The sequence below is a fragment of the Pelophylax lessonae genome (assembly GCF_965119305.1).
Source record: "Pelophylax lessonae genome assembly, chromosome: 2".
Classification (NCBI taxonomy): Eukaryota; Metazoa; Chordata; class Amphibia; order Anura; family Ranidae; genus Pelophylax; species Pelophylax lessonae.
This window is the reverse complement of record NC_138769.1, coordinates 310,752,949-310,779,700: the sequence shown is the minus strand read 5'-3', so window position 1 is coordinate 310,779,700 and position 26,752 is coordinate 310,752,949. Positions and strand designations below refer to the sequence as shown.

Below are 26,752 nucleotides of genomic sequence, written 5' to 3'. Positions count from 1 at the left end.
ACACACACACCCACCCCTACATAAATATGGCAGGGGGACATGTTTACCGTGTTGGGGGTCTGATCGAGGAAGAAGAAAGGTAATCTTCCTTCATCCCCCTCAGTTCTGGGATTCTGTCTTCTCTCCCTGATTCTCCACCTCTGGGCTGGTACAGATCACCAGTGAAGTGCGGAGATCGCAGCTTATAAACTGGCCATTTGTGTCCGTCAGATTCTCTGTGTGGAGATGATCAGCAGAGTATTTGATTGGCCCAAACCAAAAAAATTCTTCACTGACAAACCGTTCTTTCCACCAGCCTTCAGAGTGGACCCGATTCAAAATGGGAAGGCAGGACCAAAATGGATTTAGTGTGTTGCAGTTCCCCATTATGTCCATCAGAGTAGACCTGATGGTAAACTGACCATGCATATTTTATTGGCATTGGTAGCAAGATTAGCATTCTTCGTTGTTAGGATGCAGGCTGCAGAAGCCGTTTATGCCTAAGCATCTAGCTGAGCAGTGGTGGTGGCCAATAGAGGCCATTAATACTGTAAGACTGTTCGCATGTAAATGCTGCTCAAACGTTACTTGTGTACAGCATACAGTGTATGTAGGAACTGCCAGAAAAATCCTGCCCAGAAAATCATTGTACCATGTAAAATGAAACCATGTGTTTAAACACAGTGTATAATATTCTACTACATTTCCTCTGCTTTCATTTCTTTATAGAGGTCAACATTAATGCAATGCAAACACATATATTGTGTGGTAAACGAAATCTAAGAAATCCCAAATACATGCCATTTTCCAAGAAAGCATGCTGTTTGACTTGCATAATGCAACAAAATAGACTATGGAGTATAATTAAAATCCTTTTAAAAGGTACAAGTACAAGTATACTGCTTTAAACTGTAGACACAGCGTGTTTCAAACATATAGAAGAATTTTGACAGCGCTTCATTTCATGAATAGCCAATAGGGATTTTAGACTGACATCCCAAAAGATAGGAAAAAAAAATAGTGGGGCAGCCTTCTGTTTTTATCCTTTCAAATTCCGCAAGACTTGTCAGGACTATTGAATGTTTAAAAAGGTAATATAAATTCAGTACTGCAGTATTATTTATTACAGGTACTTCTATAGCACCAAAGATTTATGCAGCGTACTATAGTACATTCACATCAGTCCTGCCCTCAAGGAGCTTACAATCTAAGGTATCTAATTCACATTCATACATACACATTCTAAGTCCAATTTAGCCAGCAGCCAGTTAACTTACCAGAATGTCTTTGGAGTGTGGGAGGAAAATGAAATACTGAGAGGAAATCCAGGCAAGCACAGGGAGAAACTCCAGAAAGGTAGTGCCATAATGGTTGGGATTTACACAGACGACCCTAATGCTGCCAGGCGGCTAATCACTTAGCCACTGTGCTGCCTAGTAGAACACAGTACCACTTCCTTAAACTGGTTGTGCACCAGTAAATTCATTTTTAAATTCGAACACTTGTAAGAAAATTTTTTTGAACATTTGATAACTGGACAGGTGTCATTCGAAAGTAATTCAAATTTTTGTTTGCTTTTAACAATCAATTTTGGTATGATTGTATTATATTATTTCTTGAATGAAACCACATACACGGCTAGAAATTCAATGAAATTTTCTCCTCACTGTAGTAAAACAAAAATGTTGTTTTGATCACATTAAAAATTAGAAAACAGAAAAAGTGTTCTTAGAATTAAAATTTATGAACTAAATTCTTCGAGCTTTATAGCCAGTTTTAGCAACATTGTAGGTAGCAGTGAACAGTTGTGGCAACTATGCCTTTTCAGGAAAAAAAAAAAAACATTTATCTCTAGGAATTAGGTTTTTTATTTCAAAAAGCACTTTTACTTTCAGTCTTTGCCTTCCCCTATATACTTCATGTTTTAATTTACTCTAGCACATACATATCTGTCATAGTAACTGGTGAAAGGAAGATTGCAACCTGCTGATCTTACAGATAGAATGAATAGAATTACAATTTTAATTATGATACTTACATTTACCCATGTGTTTTAATTTATCCCTAAATAAGGCATCTTCAGATATAACATTATTAGAATCACAGGAACCAGACACAGCCTGGAATTCTTCTGCTGCAAAAGAACAGAAAAAGTACCATTCAATTTTTATAACTGGACAGTGAACTAGCTTTAGGAAGTAAACTGAATCTAGCTCAATGATAACAGCAAACCGTTCTTGAGTTAGGGTATCAAGTAATGCCCACAAAGAAAATGCAAATGCTAGGTGTTCTCACATAGAAAAACACAGAGAAAAAAAAAGTATATTACCAATTTTTTAATGTGTATGTAAAACCCCAACAATTAACTTCTCTTATGTGCCCTTTGGTCTGTTTAATGTATCACCGGCAGATTTTTATTACATCTGTTAACTGTTAAACCATGTGTCAAACACATGGCCTGCAGGCCGAACCTAGTCCAGCAGGCCTTGTCATGTGGCCCTTTCACCTAGTTTTGCAGCTGGATCCTGGCGAAACTCTATTCCACTTCCTCAGGCTCTCACCCTCCACTCCTGCTCCCTGCTGTCACTTGTAAACACAGAAGCCTTTCTGTGTTGCACACTATGCATAATGCACCCCTGAACCTCTGAATCCTGCACTCTGCACACAGCGCACCTCTGAACCCTGCACACAGCGCACCTTTGAACTCTGCACTCTGCACACAGCGCACCTCTGAACCCTGCACACAGTGCACCCCTAAAAAGAGTAGATACACCGTCTTAAAAATACAACTGACCCTTTGAGGGCAACCATACTGATGTGGCCCACAATGAAATAGAGTTCCACACCCCTGTACTAAAGAATACTGGTTGACCACATAATAAATCATGTGAGCTCCTAACTTCCTGTGCTTGCTGCCTTTGCTGACTGTTTTTAGTGAATATTGTTCCCAGTTACCTCTTTGCACCAATTAACTTCTCTCTCCATTTTTTCTTAAGATAAGGAGATAGGGATGTTTCTCTAGTATCATCCTAAGGTGACAAAGCTGCTCCTCTATAGATACAGTATGACTGAGCAGGCAACATATCCAAGTACTAGTAAAATACAATATATTGCATTTTTTTTCCTTGGGTTTGGATGTGCTGAAAAATGTTGTATATTCTTTATTAAAAGTTCTAAGCCCCTGAATACAAACAGTGAGATGCCCAGAGCGCAATTAAAATACAAACTATTACTAGTTCAGAACGAGGCATTTACCAAAGATTTTTCCAAGTACAGATAAGATTTAACAATTTTGTGAGAACACAAGAAAAGATTTGTATTTTGAGATGTTAGTTTCCGGCCATAGGTAGGTCAAATAGTGCTCTTGCTTTGCCCACAAAAGTAAAAAAAAGTGTATATCTACAGGCGTAACTGTGTAACGTACAGTAAGGAAATGCAATATTCTGGAAACTAAAATCCAAAATTTATCAAGAGTGAGAATCAACAGAAATATATAAGGGGGGGATTCTGTGAGAGAAAGTAGAAATATGGAAGGGAAGAAGAGGAGGTATAATGGGGGGTCTAGGCAAACAGGACGGAGAAGAGTGTAGGTACTGGATGCAAACAAGGACAACATGGATATGCTTAATATTTTTCAGATGTCATAGTAAAATTACCCCTGAACCTTTTAAAGTGGGGTGTGACTGGCTGAAAATACAATTAGAGTCTTTAATTGTGACAAAAAAGACAGTTGGATCTTGCCTAAAATTTTAGATTATTTCTGCACTCTCCCGATGCGGGTTCCGTTGCATTTTCTCAGTTTGCTCCAAAACAAAATCTTCCAATTTATCTGGGCTAACACCCAAGGATCTCCAGAGTGACCCTTTTGAGACATAGGCTACAGGGGGGCCGGGGGGGTTCCCAATATTGCCAAATACTGGCCACCCAGATCACCAATTTATACCTGCTGCTTCATGCCTCAGTAGATTTTCCAGAAGTAGGGATAGACTGATAGTTTTTTTTCAGGGCAGATACCGATATTTTGGTCACAACGTATCGGTATCAGCCGATATGGGCCGATATTTTGTACATTTAAAGTTTTGAAAATTAAAGACAATTTTTGACACAAATTTGATACCGAACAGGTTAATTTTTCTTTAATGCTTAATGGCTGACTGGCTGGCACCCTGTGGTGGGTGGCTGGCCGACACCTTGTGGTGGGTGGGTGGCTGGCTGGTACAGGGCCTGTGGGAGGCTGCCTGGTACAGTGCCTGTGGCTGGCTGGTACAGGGCCTGTGGCTGGCTGGCTGTCTGGCACCCTGTCTATGGGTGGGTGGCTGGCACCCTATGGTGGGTGGCTGGCTGTCTGGCACCCTGTGGTGGGTGGCTGGCTGGCACAGGGGCTGTGGGTGGCTGGACGGCTGCCAGAGGGGCTGTGGGTGGCTGGCTGGTACAGTGCCTGTGGGTGGCAGGTATAGGGCCTGTGGGTGGCTGGTTGGCTCGCTGGTACAGTGCTTGTGGTTGGCTGGTACAGGGCCTGTGGATGTGGTTGGCTGGCTGGCACCCGACTGCTGTGGATGGGTGTATGGCTGTGATACACTCCCGCGAGACTAGTCCCGACTCCAGACGAGGCTGTCCAAGGCGAGGGAGGTGGCCTAAAAAGGCAGAATGACGTCACAAAAATATTGACAATATCAGCCAGCTCCGGGGCGGGTACAGATATCGGGGAAAGTGCATATTGGCCCCCGATATATCGGTCTTGCTGATAATCGGTCTATAACCAGAAGCGGAGCTCTTCCGCTACCTCCAACTTCAGCACTGATTCACCTAGCTGCACAGAACTTCTATGTACCTGTTCCAGAAAACTGCATTTGAAAACATTTGCCTGCACTCTCTGGGATCCCCGGGCCTCATCTCAGAAACTCTATGCTTCTATGAATAATCGTTCATTTTCCACTTTGTTCACCTATGTAGCTCAGTGGGAACGAGACTTGGCAACAGAGATAGACTTAGCGGACTAGAGCGAGGCCTGGTCTTCAGTGGCCAAGTGCTCATTTAATACAGCCACCTTGGAGGTAGAAAATAAGGTGCTTCTACATTGGTATTGGGTCCCTGCTCGCATTGCCCACGCCAACCCATCCTACAGTGACCTCTGTTTCTGGGGTTGCGGCCATCGGGGTGATGTCGTACACAAATGGTGGAAGTGCCCTAGATTACTTGGCTTTTGGTCGTGTATATTTGGCCTCCTATTCATGTTGTTTCATCTGCCCAGAAGCCAAGTTTGCCTCATTACATTGTCCAATTTCAGGCCTGTTTGCTTATCAGCAGAAGCTTGCTTCTTATCAATTTTTGTCAGCCAAAAGAACAATTGCCCAAGCCTGGAAAATCTGTCCCCTTCCAGGGGGTGAGAGATTACACGACCGCATTAATGCCCAACGAAAAGATGTCAAGTAACCGTAATGACTCATGCCACGTTCCTTAAAGTCTGGGAACCATAGCTGTCATATGCCCTTCCTACCCTCCCCCAGCCAGCTTGGGCCACCTGTGATGGACAGTCCTGATGCTACTGAGCCCTTACTTTCTCTCCCCTTCTCCCGGCCTCTAACCTTCTGGTCCCCCTTGCCCCCTACACTTCCTTATCCTTTCTCTGGCTTCCTACTCGGTAGGTGCGCAAGCTCATTTTCTTCAGCGTCACCTTTCCGCTTAACTTCCTTCTGTTTTCTGCTCTTTTTTCCTTTTTAGATCTGTATATGCACCATCGTATGGATATTGAACACCCTGTTGTTGGGGGAGCCTCTCCAGGACCCCGTGGTCCTTCTGGCTTCATGAATAAGCCTTTTTACTGCTGTTGTGTTAGCCCTCGTCTTTCTTGCTTATTTATACTGCCTAAATTTTTGCCTTCCTTTGTGAGACAACTTCTGTTACAACTGTCAATGTGGAACGTTTGCCTGTTAACTACTTATAAAACCGAATAAAAATAATTGAAAACAGAAAAAGACAGTTGGGTAAGGAGCTCTAGACCAAATACTAAATCATTTTTCTAGCATTTCCATAAGCCAGCATACTTTACTTTGCTGAAGTGTGCCCAAAAGGGGGAGACCTAGAAAAGGCAAACTGTCCTGTAACTTGTTGGCAACACTGTATAACCCTCTGTAGACCATAATATTTCTTTTTACCAGATCCTCCCTTTAAATAATGATTTACAGCCACTGGAATCAATTAAAGGAGGTACAAAAAATGGGAACTAAGAGAAAAACCCTATTATACAGCATGCTTTTTTTGTGACTGTAATCCACAGAGACTCAAAATAGTTCAAACAGTAGCTCAGCCATCGACATAGCCCTGGGAACAGCGCTCAATTAGCAGCAGAGGTAAGATTACATCATTTGCAATTTCTGGTGGATGCTGCAAGCAGGCATGATGGGGGACACGTTCTCTCATGCTGAAGAGGCAGAGCAAATTGTCCTCAAAGATAACTGGGTTTTTATTCAGCTTTTGGTTCTATTGTAATGAAAAACTGCATCTAAATTAGGAGCGGGCAGCAGGGGAAGAAAAATATAATTTTTGTAAGAACTTACTGTAAAATTATTATTATACTGTCCTCTGACAGTCGCCGCCCACTCATTCATTCTGCACGTCTGGGTATTGGCCTTCTCCGCAGGAGTAAGCTAGGCAGAAGATTGTTAGAATAACCACAAAACCTTTGTATAGACACACCTACAGGGGGCTGTCCTTCTAGTCAATACCCCTAGATAGCCTCGTTCCCAATTCAATTTGGTAGCAAGCAGTACAGAGATCCATGAACCCCAAAAGAGGGGCGGGGCGGCGACTGTAAGAGGACTCAGAGAAAATAATTTTACGGTAAGTTCTTACAAAAATTCAATTTTCTCTTACGTCCTCTGACAGTCGCCGCCCACTCATTCATTCTGCACATCTGGGACATCCCAAAACAGTGTAGATGTGAGGGGTGGGAAAGCGCAACCGTCAAAGAAGCAACGCGGCACCCAGGTCAGAGAAAAGAATCTTTTCTGATCCAGAAAAAGAAACACTGGGCAACAAAAAAAGCTCAATAGGAGCGAACCCAGGAAAACAAATAAGAAAAAAAAACAACAGGAGGAGACAGGCAAAAAACTACCCCGTCTCCCCTAATGCACTGCCGCACTCAAAACTTTGCCGCCAAAAGAGGCATCCGCCGATGCCAATACATCAAGTTTGTAAAACTTTGTAAAGGTATGCACGGACGACCAGGTCGCCGCTTTGCACACCTGAGTCACCAACGCCTGATGTCGGAAAGGCCCAAGATGCACTAATCGCTCTGGTAGAGTGCGCTGTGACAGAGAAAGGCAGAACCTGATCCCCAATCGAAACGGCCTGCACAATAGTCTGTCTGATCCATTTTCAAATGGTTGCCGCAGACGCAGCCGTACCTTTCCGGGGTCCCTCGGGAAGGACAAAAAGACAATCCGACTTCCTGAAGGATTCCGTAGACAGGTAGACCATGATCGTCCGGATCACATCCAAGGAATGCAAGGCAAACTCCCTAGGATGCTTAGGCTTCGCACACAGCGAAGGCAACACTATGTCCTCATTGAGGTGGAAGTCTGAACCCACCTTCGAAAGGAAGGACTGATAAGGTCGCAAGACCACCTTATCCCTATGAACAACCAGATAGGGGGAGCGGCAAGACAGGGCCGCCAACTCCGACACTCTGCGAGTAGACGTGATCGCCACCAAAAAGGCAACCTTCCGTGACAGCACAGGCAGAGGAATCTCTCGAATGTTCTTAAAAGGGGGCCGTTGCAAAAACAGACAAAACCAGATTCAGGTCCTAAGGGGGCAAGGGTGCCCTCCTTGGAGGAGCCAGATGACACACCCCTTGAATAAAGGTGCGGATCAAGGAAAAGGAGCGGGGATGGAACCCCTGCAACTCACGCCTTCCAGGTACGATAATAAATCTTACCAGAGGAGGCCTTCCTAGCCTTGAGCAAGGTAGGAATGACCGCCGAGAGACCTCTGTCTCTCAAGACTTGGCTTTCAACAGCCACGCCGTCAAAGCCAGCGACTGTAAAGCAGGATGGAAGATCGGCCCTTGAGACAGAAGATCGTCTCGTAGTGGAAGCCTCCAGGGAGGCTCGACGACCATTTGCAAGACCGACGCGGCCAGTCTGGGGCCACCAGAACCACCAACCTCCGTTCCGAGGCCAACCTGCGGAGGAACCTGGACAACAATTGAATCAGGGGAAAGGCATAAATCAGTCGATATCGATGCCAAGGCACCACTAATGCGTCCGAGGCTTCCGCCAGAGGATCGCGTGTTCGAGCCACGAACCTTTCCTCCTTTTTGTTGAGACGAGACGCAAAGAGATCCACTCGGGGATCCCCACTGCGCGCACAGCATCTGAAAGACCTCCGGGTGTAGGGACCATTCCCCCTGGTCCAGGGTCTGGAGACTCAGATAGTCCGCCTGCCAGTTCTCCACACCCGGAATGTTGACTGCCGAGATCGCCGGAACCTGCGTCTAGGCCACTTCCTTGGCTGCCTGGGCACTCCTGGTGCCCCCTTGGTGATTGATGTAAGCCACCGTCGTTGCGTTGCCGGCCTGTACACGCACTGGGCAGCCCTGAAGCCGAGCCGACCAACGGAGCAAACAGAGCCCGATTGCCCACAGCTCCAAGACATTTATAGGCAGGGAGGACTCCCCCTCCGACCAAGTGCCCTGGGCACACAACTTGCCCAGAACTCCACCCCAGCCCGACAGGCTGGCATCCGTGGTGACCACAGTCCACAGCAACGGCCGAAAGGACTTGCCTCTTGTCAGAGCCAGAGACTGGAGCCACCACAAGAGATCGGATCTCACTTGGGGGCTCAAAAAAATCCTCCTTCCCAAAGACTGAGGATGTCTGTCCCACCTGACCAGAATATCCGTGAAGAGATCTCGTGTGAAACTGTGCAAATGGGATCGCCTCGAAAGCAGACACCCTCAGGCCCAGGGACCGCATGCAGGTCCGAAGCGAGGAGAGCTCGTTGTCCCTGAGGGACCCGACCTCGCCCTGCAGGGTCCGGAGCTTGTCTTCCGGAAGAAATACCTTCGCCTGGGCGGAATCCAGAATCATCCCCAGGTAGTGGAGATGAACCGAAGGGGACAAAGTTGACTTCTGAAAATTGATGGTCCACCCGAACTCCTGGAGCGTCTGGAGCGTGACCGACAGATCGCGCAACAGGGTGGCACTGGAACTCAACCTTAGTAGGAGATCGTCAAGATAACCAAGGATTGCAATCCCCTGTACCCTTAACAAGGCAAGAAAAGGAGCCAACACCTTGGTAAACACCCTTGGAGCCGAAGCGAAGCCGAAAGGCAACGCCACAAACTGATAATGCTCCTCCGCGATTGCGAAGCGGCGGTACCTCTGATGACCCTCGTAGATAGGGATATGTAGGTACGCATCCTTGAGATCGATGGAAGCCAAGAAATCCCCTGGACTCAGGGATGCCACCACTGACCGGAGAGACTCCATCCGGAACTTCTGAACACGCACAAAGCGGTTCAGGAACTTCAAGTCCAGAATCGGACGCACCTTGCCCTCCTTTCTGGGCACTGTGAACAGATTGGAGTAAAAACCCCGAAACCCTTTCCCGCTGAGGAACCGGAACAACCACTCCTTGGGCGAGGAGATCCTGAACCGCCCGTTGGAGATCCCGGAAACTATTGGAAGTTAAATGAAGATTTGAGGGAAAGAACCGGTCTGCGGTGCGAGACCGAAATTCGATCTTGTACCCTGAGCAAATGAGTTCTTGAACCCACCTGTCCTGAACCTTGGACAGCCAGGGCTCAGGAAAACAACGCAGACGTCCCCCCACCCCTGAGACGGGTGAGGGCGTCCTTCAGGACAAGGTGGCCGCCTTTGGACTTACCCGCCCAAGGTTTCTTCTGGCCACTAGAGGCCTTGAAAGACTTCCCCTTGTTTTGTGCCCTGAAGGCACGAAAGGACCCCTGGTTAGCTTTAAAAAGGGACCCGCTTGGCGCAGGACAATTTTCCCCTAGCCACCTGGGGCAAAAGAGTGCTTTTGCCCCCAGTGAGCCCTTTGATCAGTTCATCCAGAGAGACCCCAAAAAGACGACTTCCCGCATAAGGGATGTCAGTCACTGTCTTTTTCGAAGACAGGTCGGCCGACCAGCTTTTCAACCAAGTAATGCGGCGGATTGTAACCGCGACTGCCGAGAGCCGTGCAACTAAGGGGGCCTCAACCAAGGCCGCGTCACACAGGTACAGCACAGCCTGAGCCATATGATCCACCATCTCCAGCGCAGCAGAAGAGGCGGATTCAGCAATTAGAAGGCGCCTAAGCACATTGGCCCACTCAGCGACAGCCTGAGAGACCATTACCGAAGCGAACACGGGCTTCAGCAAGGAACCCGCTACCAGATAGATGTGGTGGGAAAGTGTCTCCACCCGCCTATCCGCCGGGTCCTTAAACAACGGGGAATCCTCCACAGGCATTAAAGTGGACTTGTTTAACCTGGAAACAGTGTGGTCCACCTTAGGAGCCACAGTCTAGCGAGAATCCACAGGATCCGCAAAAGGGATAACGGTACTTAAATCTCTTGGGCACCACAAACATATGCTTGATATGGCGCCATTGGTCATTCACGGTTTCGTGAAACTCCTCGGGACAGGTCAAAACCTGACCCGATTTTTGGGCCTTGCGGGTCCCGAAGGAAACACGCTTACCCGACAGGGGGGGCTCATCATCCAAATTTAACGTTTTCTTAACGGAACTAATAAGTGCGTCCACCGCAGCGCAGTCCCGCGCTGTCCCAGAGGACGAATCCTCCTCTTCCACATCCGACTGAGAAGACAGGGACCCCTCAGGGGAGACGTTGTCCGTGGCAACCAAATCTGGCTCTGAATCAGAAGACAGAGGGCATAAGCCGTTTTTTAGAAACCCGGTCAGACATCAGCAAATCCACTTTTGACACTAAATTCGCAAGTGCAGCAGATAGAGAGACTATGGAAGCAGATTCAGGAGTACCTGAACCACCAACCATGTCTGTGGGGAATTTGCTATCCTGGGACTCCATAATAGCAACAAACAAATTAAATGACGCTGGCCCTTTAAATCGGCGATTCCCGCGGACCCCACCGCAAACCTGCACTGCAAATGGAGACCCTGTCCCCTGCTACAGAAATCCGGAAAAAGGAGTGCTAGCAGGAATCCAGGCAAGAGAAAAGAGTAAAAATCCCCCCACAGTGTGCTATACTTGCCCGCGCTGCTAAGGAGCTGAAGGGAAGAAGGAGGAAGTGACCTCACGCCCATAGAAGCAAAGCCAGCCCTGAGCCACAATAAAATGGTTGCCAATAGAAGTCAATGGAGAGAAAGCCCTGGGAAAATGGCCACTGCCCACAAAGGACATCATGCGCACACTAAAGATGGCGCCAAAAGGATGATAGAAAATGGCTGCTGCCCACACTATGAAGCCGAACAGCCTGCCCTCACCCAAAATGGCGGCCGCGTGAAATAGCGCCAAACACGGTCTAAAGAGCACTAGTACTGGCCCCCACGGAGCACCACAGAGCACCCCTGGGAAGTAGGAGACCCCCCACATAGCGGTCAAACTGCGATAATCCAGTGGAACAGACAAAGCTTGATCGGCAAGGAAGACTCTTCTGATGGAGAAAGACCCTCGCAAGAGCGGAGTCGAGAGTCAGCCCCAGATAAGTGACCCATACAGATGGTGATAGAGCAGATTTCTTGAAATTGATCGTCCACCCGAATTCTTGAAACGTTTGAACTGTAATAGAGATGTTGAGAGTCTGCTCCCAACAGGAGAGCGTCCAGATATTCCAAAATTGGGATTCCTCTCTGACATAACTAGGCCAGCACCGGGGCCAGGACCTTGGTAAAAACTCTGGGGGCGGAGGCGAGACCAAACGGTAACGCCACAAATTGAAAAATGCTCCCCTGCCACCGCAAAGCAGAGGAATCGCAGATGTCCCTCGAATATGGGGACGTGGCGATACGCATCCTTGATATCGATGGAAGCCAGAAAATCCCCCTGATTCAAGGATGCCACCACCGACCGAATGTACTCCATTTGAAAATTCTGCACCCAAACAAAGCGGTTCAGAGCCTTGAGATCCAGGACTGGACGCACCTTGCCCCCCTTTCTGGGCACCATGAACAGGTATGAATAGAAACCTTGAGAGCGTCCCTTCGGAGAAACCGGCACGATCACTCTTTGAGCCAGGAGGTCCTGCACAGCTTCCTGAAGATCTTTCAAACGCTCTGGAGACAGGTGAAGATTTGACTGAAAAAACCTGTCCCCCGGCCGGGACCAAAATTCGATTTTGTACCTGGAACAAATCAGTTTGTGAACCCACTTGTCCTGAACGAAGGAAGTCCAGGGTTCCTGAAAGAAGCGCAGACGTTCCCACACCCCAGAAACGGGTGAGGGTGCCCCTTTATGCTGAAGAGGACTTGTCCGCAGTACCGAACTGACTGGTCTTGTACTTGCCCCAAAGCTTCTTAGACCTTCCAGAAGCTCTGAACGGCTTACCTTTTTCTTGCGCCCCGGGGGTACGAAAAAATGTCTATGAGCAGTAAAGGAAGGACCCCGCTTAGCACGGGGTGTTTTACCTTTGGAGGATGAAGGAAGAAAAGTACACCAGAAACGGGTGAGGGTGCCCCTTTATGCTGAAGAGGACTTGTCCGCAGCACCGAACTGACTGGTCTTGTACTTGCCCCAAAGCTTCTTAGACCTTCCAGAAGCTCTGAACGGCTTACCTTTTTCTTGCGCCCCGGGGGTACGAAAAAATGTCTATGAGCAGTGAAGGAAGGACCCCGCTTAGCACGGGGTGTTTTACCTTTGGAGGATTGAGGAAGAAAAGTACTCTTCCCGGCAGTGAGACCCTCAATTAACTCATCCAGCGAGTCGCCAAACGCTCTCCCAGAAAAGGGAGATCCGTCAGGGCTTTCCTGGAAGCTTGGTCAGCCGACCAGCTCTTCAGCCAAACTATGCGCCGTAGGGCAATCCCTACAGCCGAAACTCTGGCCACCAGGGGAGTCGCATCCAGGGACGCATCACACAGGAACACCAGGGCCTGGGCCATCTGGTTCACAAGTTATATTCGTTCTGGGGGAACTACATCAGGGTCCAAGTTCCCTTTCAGAACCCTAATCCATTCTGTAACTGTCTGATACCAAAACAGACACACCAAAACAGACACAAAAAAACAGTTTAAAAAATGGAACCCGCCAACACGTGAAGATGGCGGGAAAGGGATTCCACCCGCCTGTCCACCGGATCGGTAAAAACCAGGAAATCTTCCACATGCACAATGGTAGATTTGTTCAACCTGGAAACAGGGTGGCCCACCTTAGGTGGCACTGTCCAACGGTTGGAGACCGTATCAGCAAAAGGATACCGGTGTTTAAAGCATTTTGGCTTAACTAGCACGTGCTTTACGCGCTGCCATTGGTCATTCACAATATCATGAAGAGTCTCAGGACAGGGAAAAACCTTGCTAGACTATTGGGTCATGCGGGAGCCAAAGGCCACCCGTGTCCCTGCCGGCGTGGGCTCATCAGCCAACTTTAAAGTTTCCCTCACTGAAACAATTAGGGCTTCCACCAAAGCACGTTCCCGCGCTGCAGCTGAATAAGACGGGACCTCTTCACCATCCGACTGAGGACAGCGACCCTTCAGGTAGGGGGGCGTCCGTGGCGACCACATCAGCCTCTGGATCAGAGGACTCCACCAAAGATGGAGAAGGGAGAGGGAGACAGGGTACAGAGGCTTGGTATTTGACAGGCTATGGGGATCTTTTAGGAAGTACAGGTCCTATTATACCCAGGAGAGGGCCCACATCCTCCCCTAAGGCAACCAAGGGCAAGGGGGGGGTCACATTTACTTACCATACCATGGACCGGGCGGGCTCCACTCTGGCTAAGACATCCTCCTACCTGAAGTGGGGGTGCTGCCAGCCGAGGGGTACGCAGGGACTCAGGGCATTCCAGGTTGTCGCGTCCCGGCGAGGCATCCGCTCGCAGGCTCGTCCCCATCTGGAAAGGGGTACCGTCGTGGCAAGACCTAGTGCAGGACTATAACCTGCTCATGCTCGTGGGTCAAGTTGGGGGGACCATAAAGATCTAGATTATCCAGTGCGAAACCAGTGGCATTGCTTGGAGATCACCAGGATGCCCCTGAAAACTAGCTAGCAAAGTGAGTAAAGAGCAATAAAATAAAATATTCTGAAAAGAATAAAAAACTGAGACCGAAGTTCCAGCAGGAAACCTAGGTCCTACTCCTTCTCTAGGCAGAAACAAACTGGTTTGCTGAGCAGAGGGTGTGTGGGTTATGCCTGTGGGTATAGCCCCGTGGGCGTGTACAATTAAATGTTTCCCGCATAGACTACTCCTGCAGGGGGCAGCATAACCCATTCAGCTAATGAAGATGGAGGCTGCGTCTGTCAATGGACGATAGAGAAATGGTTACAATGTTGGAGGAGCTCCTAAAACTACGATCTGGGGTGGGGTACAGATAAGAATATACTGCACAGAGAGCAAGGGTTAAAATGACCACTGTATATAGAGGTGAGTGGAACAGAGGTGGAAGCGAGGTTTAAACTAGACAGCAGGCAAACTGTATTATCGAAGTCCATTACAGAAAGTGTTACAGGATCAAATTGTAATTCCAGAGTGAGCAATAATAAAATATTAAACACTAATGCAAAATTAAAAAGGCAAGTTCATTAATGCAAGAAGTCTAGCAAAACAAAATAGAAGAGCTAGAATTTTGGTTATTCAAGAAGCATTGTGACTTTGTGGGAGTATTGGAAACCTGGTTAAAACAGCTCACATGACTGGACTGCCAATATCCAGGGGTACACTTTTTTGGAAGGTCAAGAGAAAAAAAAAAAAAAAGGGAGAAGTGCTCACTCACCAGATAGCCATAACCTCTGAAAGACACTCGGGTTATTCACAGATTGTCTTACTGCATTTACATATTGGTGTTGCGAAGGAGAATGGAAGGAGCACCTCAATACATTCATGGGACTGTAGACTGATTTAGCACTTTAATCTATAAAGTGCAGCACTAGTGAACAATATATTAAAATGAAAAAAACCACGCAAAGGAAGATAATCAAAACATGTATACATACAAGAATGAATAAAAAAATAAATAATTAATGGTAAGTCCCAGATAATAAATTCCGAAAGGAGTTGCATCTTCATACGCTTCTTATCACAAGATGTTTGTAGGTGTACTTTGGTTTATTTATATACAATAAATTTTAGCAGTGTTACACTATTTGCGCTCCCTTGTTTTTTGGTTCATCTATGACTATCTGACGGAGTGGGAGCCTTTCTGGTGTGACGGTCTATCTGCTATAACATCTTCACCTCAACATCCGTGGTTTGCCTACCTTTTTCGGATCATCCAATCATAGTTTAACAAGCTGGTTTGATCCAGGTGCTATTTGGCACTCTGAGTCCTACGGTTCTGGTGAGCTTAATATATCTCCATATCTTATTGGTGTTGGGACCCAGTGAGCACTTGATTATCACCGTAGTGGACAGTCATGTCACTTTACACTTGGGATTGTTGATTTCACGTTCACCTCAACTCCTTTTGGAATTTATCATCAGGGACTTACCATTATTTATTTATTTTTTATTCATACTTATATGTATACATGTTTTGATTATCTACTTTCACGGGGTATTTTTCATTTTAACATATTTATTGTTCACTAGCGCTGCACTTTTATAGATTATCTTGTTACCACAATTTTCTTGTCAGTTGTTTTGTGTAGCAGCTTTCTTATGGTTAGCGCAATCATTTTTCCTTTTTTTTTTATTTAGCACTTTATTGGAACAAATACAGGTTCACAACAGATATTATACAGTTCAACACTGCGTGTTTTTTTATAATTGAATAATGTTAAAACCAGGTTACTTTTGTTCAGTGTGGATATCACAGATAATTGGAGAAGGTTGATAATATAGAACCCCCTTTTTGATATAGTATAGTATTACAATAAGTGTTATTGGTTAGCACATTAAAGAGACAGCATTGTTTGATCCATAGTGTGCAGGAACATATTTCCAAACATGACAAATACGGAAGAAAAACTAACTTCCCCTTTTGGGTGAAGTTCTGCTTTAAATTGTGTAAGGGGTTCTTAACTGATAGAGCAGTGCAGTGAAAATGTAGAAATTGCTTCCTAGGTAGTGGCAACAACAGATTGTGTTGGGGGAAAAAAAAAAAAAAAAAAAAACACATCTTTCGAGGTCGTGACCAAAATATACAGGGATTTGTGAATTGTTAGATACTCACATGTACATATTGAACTGAATAAACTGGTGTATTTTTTCAACTAAGTAAAAATTAAAATACATATTCCTTCATCAGGGGGTTTCCAACCTGCAACCTAAGACGGTTATGAATGCGGCCCAACGCAAAACCGTAAACTTAAAAATGTTGATTTTTTGGGGGGAAATTGTTTTGTAAAATTGCATTTACACTAAGTGTACACATGCTGCCAAAAAAAAAAAAATAGACAGCTTCTCTTCACATTTACACTTTATTCAGGTCATCAGTTTTTTTGCAGCACCCGTATATTTTTCAATAAGTTCACTCCACAGCACCATGGTAGTTCATTGAAAACTTCAGGCTGCCAGCGGCAAAGGATGTCGGGGCTTGGAGTTCATTCATACACAGGTGTGTGAATGAATGATGGGGCCGTGTGGGTGGAGCCCCGCATAGTCACGCTGATTTCAAAAAGTGACAGCTAGTACGGGGAACTTCTCCTTCTACTGCTGTTACAGGGAGTGCGGGCACTGGGCAGCAGCTGAAGCATTGGGAACAGTGACAGCTAGTGACAGGAAAACGGTGGGCGGCAGCTGCAGCACTGGGAACACGTTACATGTTATACCCTAAAAATGGGTGAAACATGCTCCCAATGGTGAACTTATCCTTTAACCACTTGCCGACCGCCGCACGACTATCTACGTGGGCGGTCAGCCCCTCACAGGCAAAGTGACGTAGGGCTACGTCACTAGCTTGTGAGGGTCTAGGGAGCGAGCGCGCGCCGCCGGAGGCGCGCTCCCGCTCCCGCGTGGTCACGGACCCCCCCGCGCGTGTGACCGGCGGACCCGATCGCCGCCGGCCACTCTGCGATCGGCGGGGGAGAGGGAGAAAGTCAGGCAGCTTGTGTAAACAAGCTGCCTGTCATTCTCCTCTCTGTATGAGAGATGATCACATGGATCTACTATGTAGATCCGTTGATCACTCTGCATACAGTTGAAGCCACAGCCAATCACAGTTAGAATCACGCCCCTAGGGACACACACAGCCCCTCCCTCTCAAATAAAGTTAACCCCTTCACTACCAGTGTATTTTTACAGTAACAGTGCATATATATAGCACTGATTACTGTAGAAATGTCACTGGTAACCCCAAAAGTGTCAAAAATGTCAGTCAAGGGTCCGATCTGTCCGCCGCAATGTCGCAGTACCGCAAAAAAAAAAATCGCAGATCGCCGCCATTACGCGTTAAAAAAAAAAACAACAAAAATGACAAAAATCTTTCCCTTTGTTAGTAAACGCAATAACTTTTGCGCAAACCAATCAAAATACGCTTTTTGCGATTTTTTTTACCAAACATAGGTAGCATAAAACAAATTGGCCGAAAATATTAAAAAATTTAGATTTTTACATTTTTTTTTTGGGGAATTTCATATAAAAAAAAAAGGGAAAAATATTGCTATTTTTGCAAAATTTACGCTCTTTTTTTGTTTATAGCGCGTGATCAAAAAATCGCACAGGTGATCAAATACCGCCAAAAGAAAGCTCTGTTTGTGGGAAAAAAAGGACGCCAAATTCGTTTAGGTACAGCGTCGCACGACCGCGCAATTGTCCGTTAAAGTCACGCAGTGCCGAATCGCAAAATACCCTCTGGTCGTTTAGCAGCCAAATCCTCCGGGGCTTAAGTGGTTAAGCAACGTGGGGAAAATTAGAACCAGCATATCTGATGAGCAACTTGAGAATTTATGGAGGATTTCTACTACATCCATCGAACCAGATTTTGAGGTTTACCAAAAATAGTGTAAAATATCACACTAGCGATACACACCGATGCCCTCCTACTTTTATAATAAAAAAAATATTACAAAAAGAAAAAAAATAATGACATTTTATTACACAGATGGATACATTATCTATATCAGTGATCTGCCCAATTTTCTTCTGCTCATCAGCTATCCTTATTGTTAATGTGTTTTATGTGCAGCCAAAGACAATTCCTCTTCTTCCAATGTGGCCCAGGAGAGTCAAAAGATTGCACAGTCTCGTATTATAATGAATAGCCCCGGATATATATTAAGTGTTTTGGATAGGGCAGGACTTACTGTATGTACATATTAGAAAGCCATGATTTTTACAAAAGCACAATATATATGACAAAAGCACATGCATTAGGGTATATTGTGCTGCATAGGATATGAAAAAGTTGATTGGCCCCGTGAAACAAACATGGTCAAAGATTCCATATTGGTTTTGTGCAAATATTACTTTCTGAACCTTAATTACAGTAGCATTTTGATGACTAATGTTTTCACTGTGTAAATATCACAGAGAACCAAAGCTGCAGAAAACATATTGATTTTTTATTATCTCGTGTCCTTACCTGATAGTGAAGGGCAAAAGCTGAAATCACTACTTGCCGGCACACTGCTAGACTTTGTTTTTTTAGACTCATATTTCAAACGATCTAGCAAAAGGAGGGGGAAAAAAAAAGCTTTGTTTTATCTTTTGTGCACACATGGCATTAATTAATTCTACAGCAAATGTTTAAAAATAGCTAGAACTTCAATGCACTAAAAATTACACAGGGTTTTTCATTTTCTGGAAAAGTGTTCTTCTTCAAACTTTTTGTAAACAATAGAAGGATACCAATCGTGCTGTTTATTTTGTATGTGGATATGTAATTAATTTATTTTACAACTAAAAAAACCTACAGCTTTTCAGATAAAGGAGGTGGGTTTTAAAAATTTGGTGAATGGTCCGATATCTCAACGGCAACATGGGCCAGGTGCGCGCACATGGCTATTCAGAGACACATCAAGAAGCGCCAAATAGCGTAGAGTACACGTGAGCATCAGGGTAAACCCAATTTCGGGCAGTCAAAACGTAGTTAGTGTGAAAGGTAGGGTCGGACTGGACAGTGGATGTTGCAGCACGATAAAAACGCACCTGCGTGATCCGTCTGTGCCAATTCTTGGCTTGTCGTGGTGTACCCGTTGTCGATCATCCACCTTACTTCCCTGATCTGGCACCTGCGGACTTCTTTACATTTCCCAGTCTGAAGAGCTTCATGAAAGGCACACGTTATGCAATCAATTCCTAAAGAAGCCTTTGCAGACAGTTTCCAGAAGTTTTGTGAACATTGCCAAAAATGTGTTGTGAAGCATGGCGATTCTTTTAAAGACCAATAAAGGTAATTGCTTTGTATCTTCTGTTTTGTTTGTTTTCAGATACCATTCACCAAACTTTTTAGACACGCCTCAAAGGTTTCAGGCTAAGGTAAGGCTCCACAAATGTTAACCCACCTGCTTGGAATTTCTGGCCATATTCATCAAAAGTGGGCATCTTTCACAATATGCAGCCAATAATGACCAAACTCTGCATCTCTCCGACTCTGCTCAGTTCTGACACCTTTTGCCTTACTCAACAAAAAGTTATTTTTCTTAAGTATTAATTTTTCAACTCCGTAACATTTAGAAACAATTCAAAGCTAGCTTTGCTGAGGTTAAAGCAATACATTGTGAATTCTGATTGGTTCTTGCCTGCACTTAAAGTGACTCTGCACAAACAGGACCAACCCTGAAAAAAATGGAATGTACTTACCTTTTTGGTGACCTGCATCTTGAAACTCTGCCGCTTCACCACTATTTATCTGGTGCAACTATTCAACAAATTGTGATAGGTTGAATCTTAGCTCTCTTACCCCCTCCCCCTCCCACCCCAGATTGTACATTCAAAACTGACATACGAGCCAGCAGGAGAAACTGCCAAGTCTGGCAGGAGGAGCATTTATTCACAAACCCAAAAGTGTGGAATACCTACAGTGGCTGAAGGGCACACTAAAACAGCAACCAGGGAGGTATGTATTGATCTTTTTTAAGGGTTGAACATTTTTGTAATTGATTCTGTGGGGACAGGGTCTATTTAAAAAAAAAGCAAACTAAAAATCAAACTTTCATATTAATGCCACCAATGTTTTCCATGATGCCTAGAGAAATACGCAACGTGAGAATCCTTGAAGCTCTTAGCACTTAGAAGTATAAAGTCTCCTAAAGAAAACAGTTCATGCATTTAATGGTCATAAGCTTTTTAAAAGTTGCTATATCAAAACAACTGAGACTTTCGGAGAGTGATTAGAATAGGCTGTGATCGTACTATATGAAATTTCGCACAGCTATATTTTAGGTTGTGTTATTAGTGGATTACATACGGGATGATTTATTCATTGATTGGAAAGTGTGCATTAGACCTGCCCTCAAGTAATTCTTCCCAGGAAACATTTAGTTGGCCATTTCCTGATAAAAGTAACCACAGCCCATTGAAAAGCCGCATTGAAAAAGCTAGTCCTTAGCTGAGCTTCACGTAATGCAATATGTGTAAAAGCACCACCAAGCATTGTTTCTTCTAATGCATAGCTTACACAGCAACAATAGTATACACTAAAAATGGAACAAAGACGCCATCAAAAAGTTCAATGTTACTTCAAGGTTATCTGATGAGTACTATGAACACATCACCTTATAGTAGACAGATTTAAAAACTACAGATATGGAAACTACATGCATGTAGAGATGCGTGTCATTCACTATTACTCTGTGTAGGGCCAAGTCAAGAGGTAGGAATGCAACCCACAATTTAGTTACACAGGGCTCATTCACACATGTGGCTATTTCTGCCACCTCTCTGGAACGCATTCTGTGGTGGATAATATTTCAGAGAGCGTTTGCAGGTGGTAAGGAGATAGGTCTCCTCCTTCCTCCTTCCCACCAGTTTTAACCCTCAAAATGCTAACCCACCACACCACAACCACAATGCTTAGGACAACCGTCAGTTTTAATGATTTTGGCAATTGTAATTTGTACAAAATGTATCCAAAATTGAAATGTCCAAAAAAAAAAAAAAAAAAAAAAACTGAAGTGTCCAAAGCAAAGTCTGGTTTTCATATTAAAGTGTTTGTAACCCTAAAACAAAAAAAAAATAAACTGATTCTGTTCCCTTAGAACATGTTATACAGCACAATGCTTGTGCTGTGTAATTTGGCCCCTTTTATAACCTAAAATACCTGGCTGATCCTGCCTGGCTCTGCCCCTCCTCTCCCTAAACTGACCACAGTTTATCATGGCTGCTGAGCCCAGACACCAAACAATTTACGTACCTCCGTCATCAGCAGCTCTCTGCTGTCCTCCTCTCCCCCTCCTCCCTGCCTGTCAGCTAGTGACAGTGCCGCTCTGCACACCCCCCGCCACCCTTTCCGCTGATATAACATGGTTATATTAATACAATCCCCTCTGTTCGATAACAATATGTGTCCCAAAGTATGTGCTGTATAAGAAATATGCTGATTTCTATAGAGCGCTGTTCGGCGCTCATATGACCGCCCGCTGCTCGCTCTCTTCCTGGCTGATGTCAGTGGGAGTTCTCAGCCCCTCCCGCTGTAGCTGTCAGCCTGGGAGAGGTAAGCGGTGAGCAGTCACGTGAGCGCCGGGAGAAATAAGGTAGAAATCAGCATATTGTTTTATATAGCACATACAGTGGGGCACATATCCTTATCTAACAGATGAGAATGTATGCTCATGACAAAGTGGCTTTACAACCACTTTAAGTGCATTCAAATATGAACCACATCCCCCTGACCTGTGAAAAAAAAAAAGTGCAGTGCTAACTGATCTTCCGGGGGCAGGAAAAAGGGAAAAAAAAGCAAAAGAAGGTATATATGAGAAACAGATTAAAAAAAAAGTGTAAACATGGAAATAACTTCATATTAAAAACCAAATATAATATCTAAAATAAAATTCTATAAGAGAAACAAAATCAGTCATTAATTGAATTTTGTAAAAAAAAAAAAAAATTGGATTTTTGTCTCATTCCTTTTCTCTGATGTGCATTGACGGACACAGCTCCAGAATATTCTTAACCATTGGGTAATGCTGCACCCTACAGGAGTAGGACACTAGGCAGGAAAAAGCTTTACGACGCTTAACCCAGGGAGTATATGCCCACTTCCGACTATAGGCATTCAGTTTAAATGCAAGCAGTGTCAGAAGAAAAATAACCCAACTCAGAGGGGTGGGTGGTGTGTCCGTCAATGAGCATCAGAGAAAAGGATTTTATGGTAAGACGAAAATCCGATTTTCTCTTTCGTCTATTGACGGACACAGCTTCAGAATCTTCTTAACCATTGTGACGTCCCAAAGCAGTGTTAAACATGAGGGGTGGGAAAAACACAGCAGAAAAAATTCCCAAAAGGCTGGGAAAAACACAGCAGAAAAAATTCCCAAAAGGCTAAACCTAGCCAACCAGGTAACATGGAGCTCAACCAGGAACAACTGGAGCTCACCTGAAACAATACACCCTCAAAAAGGATCAAGTCCTCTCAAAACAGCAGCCCGCAAAACCTTGCGGCCAAAAGCAGCATCCGCAGATGCCAATACATCCAAAATTTCATAAGTGTGCACAGACGATCAGGTGGCCACCTTGCAAACCTGCATCACTGACTGATGGTGGAAGGCCCAGGAGGCATTAAGCACCCACGTAAAATGCGCCTTAACAGGGAAAGGAGGAACCTGACCCTGGATGGCATAGGCCTGCACTACCGTCTGTCTGAGCCATCTGGAAATGGTTGCGGCAGAGCAGCCAACCCCTTGCGCGATCCATCCGCAAGGACAAAAAGTGAGTCCGATTTTCTAAACAACTCGGTTGCCGCCAGGTACACCCTGATTGCCCAAACCACATCCAAAGAATGCAAGGTAATCTTAGGATGGTTAGGCTTAGGACACAGGGAAGGCAGCACAATGTCTTCATTCAGATGGAAACCAGAGATAACCTTAGGAAGGAATGACTGACCAGGGCGAAGCACCACTTTATCTTTGTAAACCACAAAATAAGGTGAACGACAAGAAAAAGCTGCCAGCTCGGACAAACTGCGTGTGGAAGTAATCGCCAACAAGGCGGCTACCTTCTGGGATAATGTAAGCAGAGGAATCTCGCAAATATTTTTCAAAAGGCGGTTTCTGAAGAACCGGCAGTATCAAATTGAGGTCCAACGGAGGCAACGGAGACCACACGGGTGGAGCCAAGAGGCAAACTCCATGAACAAAAATGCGAACCAAGGAATGTGTAAGCAAAGGATGTTGAAAGAAAATCACCAAGGCTAAAACTTGGCCCTTGATGGTACCCAAGGCCTGGCGCTGTTCCACACCATTTGGAGGAACCACCAAAAAGGCCACCGAAAAGGAACGGGGAGAAACCCCCAGAGACTTCCACCACGCAATGTACAACTTCCAGATGGTAAATCTAGAGGTCGATTTTATAGCCTTAAACAAAGTGAGAATCACAGAGTCCGACAACCCCCTATCCTTTAGCACCTGGGTTTCAACAGCCAAGCCGTTAAAGCCATAGACTGTAAAGCAGGATGGAAGATTGGCCCTTGGGCCAAAAGGTCTTCTCTGAGAGGAGTCGCCAATTGACATCAGGGACCAGCCGTACCAGATCTGCGTACCAAGACCGGCGATGCCAGTCTGGAGCCACAAGGATGACCGGAATTCCTTCTGTCTCTATCCTCCTCAGAAGTATCGGCAGAAGTTTGAGCGGGGGAAAGGCGTATATCACATGGCACTGGCCCCAAGGGGCCACCAGTGCGCCCGTGGCATTGGCAAGAGGATCCCGAGACCTCGCCACAAACCTCTGCACTGTCCTGTTGAGACGAGAGGCCAACAGGTCCACCTCAGGAGTTCCCCACTGGAGACACAGCTGATGAAACACCTCCGGATGAAGAGACTACTCCCCTTGGTCCAAGGCCTGTCGACTGAAGTAATCCGCCTGCCAATTTTCCACCCCTGAAATATGCACAGCAGAGAAGGCTGGAACGAAAAGGTTCTGCCCACCTTAGAATGCTGGCTACTTCGAGCCGCAAGGACACTTTTTGTTCCCCCTTAGTGATTTACATATGCCACGGCCATGGCATTGTCCGACTGAATCCGTAGCGGACACCCCTGAAGACGAAATGTCCAATGGGCCAGACAAAGTCTGATCGGCCGAAGTTCCAGTACGTTGATCGGTAGTCTGGACTCCAGAGACCAAACCCCATAAGCACAATCCATGCCCAAAACACTTCCCCATCCAGACAGGCTGGCATCCATGGTGACCACCGTCCAGTACAAGGGAAGGCAGAATTTTCCCTGTCAAACCAGGGAACTAAGCCACCAGATCAGGGACCCTCTCGTACCCCGGCTCAGCAGGATCAGATTGTCTACAGACTGTGGATTCTTGTCTCTCTCTGCAGAGGTCTCGCGTGGAACTGTGCAAATAGAACCGCCTCAAAGGGTAGACCATCAGGCCCAGCACCCGCATGCAAGTCCTGAGAAACGGCCAACTGCTGGGCAACAGAAGTCCAATGGCATCCTGCCACTTCTGGAGCTTGTCCAGCAGGAGGAAATATCCTGGCTGAGGCCAAGTCCAGAGTCAGACCCAGATCGTCCAACTTGGTGGACGGAACCAGAACAGTCTGAGACTCTGCTCGCAGAAGATGATCGTCCAGGTACCCCAGCACCGCAATCCCCCACTGTGGTAACAATGCAAACACCAGGGCCAACACTTTTGTGAACACCCTAGGAGCTGAAGCAAGACCAAAGGTTAACTCCACTAATTGATAATGCTCCTCGCCCACGGCAAAGCGGAGAAAATGCTGATGACTGACATAAATTGGAATATGAAGGTAAGCGTCCTTGATATCGATAGAGGCCAGAAGATCCCCTTGATGAAGGGACGCCACTACCGTGCGAATGGACTCCATCAGGATTTTTTGTATCCACACAAAGCGGTTTAAGGCCTTGAGATCCAGGATTGGACGAACCTTGCCTTCCTTCTTGGGAACTGTAAATAGGTTTGAATAAAAAAAACCTAGAAGCGTTCTGATTCCGGAAACGGTACAATGACCCCCTGGAGAAGCAAATCTCACACCTCCTCAAGAAGACCTCTCAGGCGACCTGGGGACAAAGGCAGGTTGGAAGAAAAGAACCTTGCCGGAGGCGAAGACAGAAACTCGATCTTGTAGCTGGATCAAATCAGCTCGAGGACTCACCTGTCTTGAATCAAGGAGGTACACAGATCCGGAAGCGATACAGATACGGGTGAGGGCACCACTTCAGGCTGAAGAGGATTTGTCTGTGGGTCTGGAGGGACCCGCTCTTGGCTTACCAGACCAGTGTCTCTTGGAACCTCCTGAGGGGGCTTGAATGGATTTCGATCCCTTGTCCCAAGATGCTGAGGAACAAAAAGGCCGCTTATGAGCCAAGAAGAAAGGGCCACATTAGCGACGAGACTCTTTGCCCCTGGTAGCCTGTAGGAGAAGAGTACTATCCTCCTCCCCCCGGAAGACCCTCGATGATCCCATCCTTGGAAGGTTAGGTGGGATCTGTTCCCCTTCCAGATCCTGGCGCAAAAACTTTGCCCACCCCTTTAAGGTCTGGGATACCAAAGTTATGGTAAACACCAGTCTAAGGATCGAACTGGCCACGGTGAACATGTGTCGGACCAAAGTCTCGGCTCTCCTGTCAAAGGGTCTTTAAAAGCCAGAGAGTCCTCCACCGGGAGAGTGGCTTTTTCAACCTGGAAACCTGGAGTCCACCGCAGGAGAGACTGTCAACTTTTTTTTTAACAGGGATTCAAAGAAATACCTCCTAGCGAAACGCTTAAGGCACCCAAACAGTGCGTTTAGGGGAACCTCACTGACAATTTTGTCAAAATAGGCAGGAAAAGGGAAAACCTTTGCCGCCTTTGAGGATCTGTGGGAACAGAAATGTACCTGTGTCTCCGACACAGCAGCAGCTGCGTCCTCCAGTTATAAAATTTCCCGCACTGACACCGAATCAGTGCATCCACTAGCGCCTTTTTCAAGCGTGGCTGCAGTGGAAAAAGAAATCCTCCTCACTATCGGAGCTCTCACAGTGCGTGGACACAAACCCAGTAGGGTGACTCGCATCCCTGGCGGCCAAATCAACCTCTGAATCTGAGGAGACAGAGGATGCATGTGAAGGCGGGGGCCGCTTTTTACCCGTCCTGTTATGCAGGACCATATCTACTTTGGACACTAGGGACTCCAGGACTGCCGTCATTGCAGACAAAACCGGCTGGGACCCAGGGGACCCCGCAGACTCAGAGGATCAGGCGGTGAAATATGCTCCAGGGAATCCATGGGTTAACCCAGGGAACTACTATAGCAAAATAAGAAAACACTGCTAAGTGACCCCCCCCCCCCACACCGTCATGCTAGCAGCACCACAGGTCCCAGCACACCCCGCCCCTGCCCGCTGGGGAGAGGGAGAGCTGTTTTCCACCCACAGGGACTGCCCACCACTGGTCAGGTACAGAGCAGAGCGCCAAAGCTGCACGCCATGCGTCAATCAGAGAGAAAGAGGAAATCCAGGAGTTAACACCGCCCATAAGGCTCCAAAAACATGGCCACTGCTCTATTTGATGATAAACTACTAGA

The 26,752-nt window shown here is 46.1% G+C and overlaps 1 protein-coding gene across 2 annotated transcripts in view; it reads right to left on the bottom strand.

Moving 5' to 3' along the window:
- The window catches only part of CUEDC1 (CUE domain containing 1), a 217,643-nt gene that overhangs the window by 40,755 nt on the left and 150,136 nt on the right, over positions 1-26,752 (bottom strand). For both annotated transcript variants that reach the window (XM_082246151.1, XM_082246150.1), the window contains exons 6-7: positions 18,647-18,730; positions 2,018-2,113 (exon numbers count right to left, since the gene is read on the bottom strand). In XM_082246151.1, coding sequence (XP_082102277.1) covers positions 2,018-2,113; positions 18,647-18,730 — 180 coding nt within the window. The remainder of the gene's footprint in view (positions 1-2,017; positions 2,114-18,646; positions 18,731-26,752) is intronic.